Below are 7,500 nucleotides of genomic sequence, written 5' to 3'. Positions count from 1 at the left end.
TATAACTTTCCATGCATTTTTTTCTTTTGCAAGACCTTTTTTCCACTTTCTGATTTTCTGGAACAAGATCCTTCTGTCTCTTGGTATGCATGAATGATGTTTACTTTTCTTCTTCGGTATATATTTTTCCACTATTATCTCCAATATTTTATATAATATCTCCGTATTTACCCTTATGTCATCACTTACGAAATGTTATCCCAATCTTTGTTTAATTCTTCATTAATTTCTGACCATTTTATATTTTTACTGTAGAAGTTGTATTTTTCCATATCCTTCCCACTTTTTCATTTCTTGCTTATCTCTATTTTCACTTGCTTTGGAATGAACTGTTAATTCTATGACATTATGGTCTGAAATACTCGCATTATAAACTATTATTTCTTTAACATAATTCATCTCGTTCACAAATACTAGGTCTAAAAGTATTTTCCTTCTTGTTGGCAGGTGATTTATTTGTTGAATGTGTATTCTAGTAGCATATCTAATAGCTTTTCAAATTGCCTCTTATCTTCTGCACTACTATTACTCTCTTTTTTATTATGTATAAGTACAACCACAATCTCCTATTCGTTCTTTCCATTCTACGAAAGGAAAGTTTGAAGTCACCAGATAGGAGAATAGTCCAGTCCCTTGTGATTTCTACATATATCATCCATTTTTCAATTATTATGTCAAACTCTTTAGTATTAGGAGGTCTATATATTACTATGTTCATCAATTTTTCAGATTCAAATTCTACCGCTATTAGTTCACATTCTGAGTTACTATATTTCTCATATATTTTTCCTTTTGTTTTTTGTCTTTCCCATATATTGCGGTTCCCCTTGATTCCTATTTTTTCTATCTGATCTATAAGTTTGGAACCCTTTTATTTGATCATCATTCACGTCTCTTGGGAATACCAGGTTTCACTTATATTCATTATATCTATTTTCTTTTCATTTTGGGTTAGTTCTTCTAAGTACTCTATTTTTCTTTTTGAGTTACTCGTAACTAAACCCTGCGCATTCATCACTATGATGGTTTGCGTGTTTTCTCCTTCATTTAATACTGATAGTAATAAGGATTTTCCCATGTCTCTTTCCTGTTCTGGTATGTTGTTCTTTTTTTTCATTTCCAGAAATTCTGACATTAAAAAATCCAACTTTTTCATAATATTTGATCTTCCTTTCATCATAATTATTAATTTTGTGTCTGAATCTGCAATTTTCTCCGTTTCTGCAATATCCTCTTGCATAATAAATACAGTTATTATCTCTTGAGTAGAATTTCGGAGGCTGATGCTTTGAAATTTTTTGCTGACACCTCTGCATATCTCATTGGTGGTTTGCTTTTCTCTTTTACCTGATATTCTTGATTTCTCTCTTTATTTGTTTCTTTCTTATTTTGGATTTTATTACTTGGTTGGTTATTTATTTGATTATGATTCATGTCTACAGGGTGCATATATTTGCATTTTTTGTCGAACTTACATCCTTTTCCTTCTTTTATGTTTTTACATATTTTTGGGATGCAGATCTCTGCAATCATCCCCTATCCATCTAAGTATGCACATTTACCATATATTTCATAGTTTTGACATATCTTAGGATGTTTGTAGTAACATCTTTCTCCAAATCTGCAATTCCCTCTTTTCAAAAGGTTGCAGATTTTGTCTTTCTTGTCTATTTTTTCCTCTTTCCCGTCATTGTATATCTGGGTAGAGCCTCTTCGGGATTTGCTTTTCTGTTGTCATCTCGTAATTTATTTCTTCGTAGGTATGCTGCTTTATTGCCTCATATGTAGTATCAATGAGTATCTCTGCATCCAATACTTTTATCTTGTTTCTTTGTTTTTCCTTATTTTTTTCTGTCATTTCATTTTTGTTTACTTCTCTTCCGGTTTCCTCTTCTTCTCTTTTTCTTCTTGCTTCTTCTCTTCTTCTTCTTCATCCTCAACTATTTGTACATTCAATCTTGATTTAATAACATTGTCTATCCATGATAGACATGTTGAACAAAAAATTCTTGTATCTTTTCTCAAATAAATCTTGTATTACCTCAGCACACTGTGGATGGGTCGGAATGTTGCATGCAGCACATTTTCTGATTAGGTTTTGTGGATTGACTATGCTATACCAACCTTACACAGTTTGCATGCTTTTGCATTCTTTTTCCTAATGCATCAATTAGTATATTCACAAGATTCACCTTATTCATTTTTCTTTGTCGGAATATGTTGGTTTATGTATATTTTCTTTATGAGTCTCTTGACCACTTGGATTTTATTTGGAACTTCTTCAATTATTTTCAAGATGTTTTCATTAGATTTGTTCCAGTTTGAAGGATTATATCCTTCTAATATATCTATGAATGCTTTTGTATCTTTTTGGTTAGGACTGTTGCTGATTTCATAGATGAGAAATGCCAGTTCCCTTCCTTCCTGCTACCTCATCGTATTGTGAATCTGCTAAGCACGCCAAATTACGCCACCTTTTCCCGCAGTTGGAACTTACTGCATCTTGTTCTGATTTATAGTATTACACTTGATAAACTAACTTAGAAGACGCTTATCTACTATTTTCACACTAATCTTATCACCGATAGTTCACGAACACTTCTAGATATTTCTCAAATTCTAGTCGTATGTTAAACTTGTGATATCTGTTGATTATTGTGACTTCACGCGGGTACGTCTCACCAAGCAAGAGAGAGAGAGAGAGAGAGAGAGAGAGAGAGAGAGAGAGAGAGAGAGTGTGTGTGTGTGTGTGTGTGTGTGTGTGTGTGTGTGTGTGTGTAGTCGATACAAGCCCTTTTTGTGATAATCCATCAGGAAATCATGAAAAAGGATGCGTTTTATGATACGAAGACTGACCTGGCGAAAATTAAAAAAAACGAATCAAAACTCGTTGAGAGAGAGAGAGAGAGAGAGAGAGAAAAGAAGATTCTCTTGATGTATATGTAGCTAGAGTAAGAAGTCATTTTTTCCTTAGCACTTAAACTTCAGCGAGTGGGGGGCGGGGGGCAAGAGGATCTTGACCGTGCTGGTGTGAGAGACAAAAATGATCTGCAGATGAAATGAACGTCTGAATTGTTTTTGAACTCCAACGCGAAACCCTTAGAATATTCCACCTGACACGTCTCGACGCCTAAGAAATCAATCACATTTTTTTTAATAAGAGTTTTTTCAGACCGCGCGCATCAAAGATCTACAAAACTACCAATAGAGGGAAATGTCCTGGAATAGGAAGCAGAATTTTGCCTCGCTGGGGAAAATGGCCCGACGAGATGTTTTTCGAGGAGGAGGAGGAGGAGGAGGAGGAGGAGGAGGAGGTAAGTTAGTGAAATGGATGTGTCGACCAATATGTAGCGTAAGACGGAGCTCCCCTCAAGCACATATTAGTTAAAAGAGTAAGGAAGTAAAGGATAGTACGATATGCTAAAAGGGTGATAAAGGAAGGTACTGCATGTTAAAAAGGTGATAAAGGAAGGAACTGCATGCTAAAAGTGTGCAATGAATTAAAGGATGGTAATATATGCTAAAGGGGTAATGATTCAAAGGAGGATCCTATATGCTCATAGAGCGATGATTTGAAGGGAGGTACATGCTAAAACCGCGAGTGAATGGGACGAATATCTTAAAAAATCAAAGGTAGCAAAGATAGACATGTCTATCGCACAGAAATGACGAGTACGATATTCAGCTGTTTATGTGTTATGGAAGGTCTCTCAAGCGAGCAAAAGCCAAGGCTCTGTTTGTTACAGAGGGTAGGGGACACTTCCTGCCCAGATAATATCCGGAGGCTGGCTAGGCCATTGGATATCATTTCGTGCGGCTCTCTGATATCGTGGGAAAAAAAATCGAAAAGGCAAGACAATATTTTCTTTACATTTCTGGCTGATAGACGACTCCCGGACAGATGCACGGATGATTACTCCTCTTCCTTTCTCCGAAATTAAAGAATTACTCTTTGGGCGAAGGCCATGACCCCGGGTCTTTCGTGTACCCACACGGTTCGGCGCTTTAATGGAAACGAACAAAACCGGTCAAAAATGAATTTCTTTCTACCGGATTTCCGCCGGCTCAAAAGAATCCCGTTACCCAAAAAAAAAAAAAAAAAAAAAAAAAAAAAAAAAAAAAAAAAAAAAAAAAAAAAAAAAAAAAAAAAAAAAAAAAAAAAAAAAAAATCCAGCATGAAAATGGGTTAGAATGAATTTCCGAGTTTTGTAGAGAAACCGGCAGATATTCCTTTTAGTCAAAAGCATTTTTTTCGTTTCGTTATGTATTCGATGTTTAAGTTGTGTATATACATACCCACACGCGGCGTGCGGTTGTGTCTGTTTTCCACGGAAAGAGAGGCAGTAATATTAATAGTTGTAGTAGTTGTTGTCATTGAGCAAATATTGAGGCCTTCTCTTTCCACGAAAACAAATACGTATAGGGTGTTTGTGTGGAAACCTTAAATCTGATCCAGTTAACTCATTCACGAATAAAAACCAACCACTTGCATCTAGTCAGAACGACTATATTTTACGACTGAAAATTGAAATTATCTTCATCATTTCACACGACTAGGAATACCCAGAGATTGGTTCAATAACCAAATGCCACTCACAACACAATCCCAAGGTCTGCAGCAAGTTTTAATTCATTTCTAGACTGATCAATGATATAATCAGTGAATAAGGTAGATTCAGGAAGACTCACGAAAATTTTCAGTTTTTTTAAAAAGTAAACGTAACGTGAGAATGCAAGCATCTGTAACATATGCAAAGCAAATTCACTGTATTGGTGTTACTTATGTTATTTTAGAAAAGCACAAAAAAACCTAATTTATCGCTTCACATTAAACGAAAATCAAGGTACAAAGTAAAGAAGAAATTTGCATCCTCGAGCATAGAAAGTATTTTCACTGAATAAAAACATCTATTTACATTCACACAGGTATACTGGAATATAACAACTTAACCTATGATATTCCTCCTGTTGTATCCATCACTCCTCTCTCTCTCTCTCTCTCTCTCTCTCTCTCTCTCTCTCTCATAAGCAAATTACCAGCACTGGAAATCCCTCACCTTGCTTATGAACCGCTTTCACATTCAGTACGGCATCTGTCACCTTCGCGTCCTCCCTAAGGACTGCACAGTAGTGGGGCTGCGTAAACTCGAGTGGGACCGTCCCTGATTCCGATAGGAGACGGGTTGCTGAAAAGAGAAAGAAAGGAGAGTAGTTAGTAGTCACGGCCTTCCATTGAACGCTTCAGCAATTTAGGCTTTGCTAATTATATAAAAGAAAAGTGTTAGTCTGATTTGACTGATGCCATACAAAGGTTAAGAGCTGATGACTGTCAATGAACACTCTTCAGCAATTGGGATTTAGTGACAGTATCCAAATGCATAAAATCTAACAGCTCATGACTTTCAATGAACACTCTTAACCAAATGGGATTTAGTGAGAGCATCAAAATGCATAAAGTCTGACAGGTAATGACTTTCCATTAACACTCTTAACCAACTGGATTTTAGTGACTTTATCAAGATGCATAAAGTCCGGTAATAATGACGAGACATTCTTGAACATCAAAGCCGCACGAGTTTTGAAAAGTTGCCGGTAAAAATTTATAGCACAAAATATACTTCATTAACGTTTCCCAAGAATGCAAAATTTTTAACATGATATACTAAAATATGAAATTATGTTTTTTGATTTTAGGAGAATATATTTTACTTAGTTTCATTCAACTACCAAGTTAAAATTCATTATAAAGTACGAACTAGTTTACTGCAAAAGGAACAAAAGTAATTACACTTCATCTAACAAATATTAAATTCATGTCCAAAATAATGGTCTTTCTTGAAAACAATTATTGGGAACAAGCATTATACATATACACGAAATATAACACCGTTACTTGTTTAACCTGGCAAAAAAAAAAATCAATATTTCAAAAAGTTTTATGAAATTTCTCTTATCATTTTCCGACAGTTTTTTGTTTACTACAAAATTGTAAACTTTCAAGTAAAAGTAAAATGTCAAACTCTCCTGCCCTTTGTGAATAGTAAAGATCATGAAATGACTGACAAGTAAATCATATCGTGTACTTTGCAAACGGTGGGCCAACACAAAATTTACTACAACCAAGCCTAACAAGTCAAGATTCTTATCAGAAAAATCCAGCTCCCCTCAATAAGTATTCCAGCAAAAAATATTGATGGTTTGGGGATAAGTCAAGACACGAATATACACGCTCGTGTCAAAGATTATTACGGACTGTAGCCAGGAAGGGCATCAGTCCGTAGCTGTCAAAACCTCTTACGAAATGAACCGTTCAAGATAGCAACTACTGGAGGAGGCTCATTAAAAACAGCGACCCCGACTAAGGATTGAGCTGAGAAAAAGAAAAAGATGATATATCTATATTCATACATATATAGAAGGATAAATAGATGTTATTATAAAAATACTTTCAATGTATATACTTCCATGGTTTTGGGGATGCACTTTACTTAAATCACTATTAAGCTCATAAGAGGCAAAATCCGATTTGGCCGAACCAAACCTGAGGCGCTTATCAGGTTATTGCTAGTGGACCTAATGTACTGTAGTACATGTCTGTTTGTTAGGGGTAAGTCCACACGTCAGGAAAACATGTTACAAACACATGGGTAATTCAACGTCCTTATATATCACAAACTTGTTTTCAACTGAAAACAAGTCAGAGACAGTGAGTAGATAATCGTACGTGAAAAAATAAGTCTTTAACTTGTATTCAACCTGTTTGTGTTGTGTTTGCGATATGTTACAAAAGTTTGTCTATATATGTTTTACTGCTGTGTGGACAACCCTTAGAACGAGAGAGAGAGAGAGAGAGAGAGAGAGAGAGAGAGAGAGAAGAAATGACAACTACCAATTAGTATTAACTTTCTTTCAACCTGTCTGTGACGTGTATGTGTGTGATGAGTTACCGACGTGAGTTTATGACTTTTGCTGCTATGTAGACAAACCCTCAGAGAGAGAGAGAGAGAGAGAGAGAGGGGCAAACACGCCAACAGAAATCACAAAATAGCATGTCGAAGAAATGTCATTAAAAAATTTACCATGCGCACGAGGTCCACTCCTTTTCAAAAGCTCGCAAATGCGAACACTTCTGTCAGTGTTTCAAAACAGCCCCCTCCTCCTCCCCCACCTCCCCCTCCTCCTTCCGCCTTCCCTCCTGCCCCCACCAGAAACTCACCCCCACCCCCCGCCCCCGTCCCCCCACCCCCCACCCCCCTTTTTTGTAACTAAATGAGAAGCGCTTTACGCAGGGATGCATCTTCGTCCAAATTCCCTCGTGGCGCCTTTCTCTTTATGCTTGAAGAGGCCCCCCCCCCCCCCACCCCACCCCACCACCAAAAAAAAAAAAAAAAAAAAAAAAAAAAAAAAAAAAAAAACTCTCTCTCGACGTTCCGTTATTTAAGTGAAGACGCCCTCCGGAGAGTTTGTGCTCTGAATGCGGTTCATTCATCCCGTCCGGGG

General features: G+C 36.5%; 2 protein-coding genes across 2 annotated transcripts in view; one reads left to right on the top strand and one right to left on the bottom strand.

Moving 5' to 3' along the window:
• Window positions 1–6,271, bottom strand: part of LOC135205985 (neural-cadherin-like) — a 21,447-nt gene extending 15,176 nt beyond the window's left edge. The window contains exons 1-2 of the mRNA XM_064237155.1: window positions 6,250–6,271; window positions 5,058–5,186 (exon numbers count right to left, since the gene is read on the bottom strand). Coding sequence (XP_064093225.1) covers window positions 5,058–5,186; window positions 6,250–6,271 — 151 coding nt within the window. The remainder of the gene's footprint in view (window positions 1–5,057; window positions 5,187–6,249) is intronic.
• LOC135206003 (putative neural-cadherin 2) overlaps window positions 1–7,500 on the top strand; it is an 87,465-nt gene that overhangs the window by 63,670 nt on the left and 16,295 nt on the right.

This window comes from Macrobrachium nipponense, chromosome 29, assembly GCF_015104395.2.
Source record: "Macrobrachium nipponense isolate FS-2020 chromosome 29, ASM1510439v2, whole genome shotgun sequence".
Lineage (NCBI taxonomy): Eukaryota > Metazoa > Arthropoda > Malacostraca > Decapoda > Palaemonidae > Macrobrachium > Macrobrachium nipponense.
Note: the sequence above shows the minus strand (reverse complement) of the source record. Positions and strands in the feature narration are given on the sequence as shown.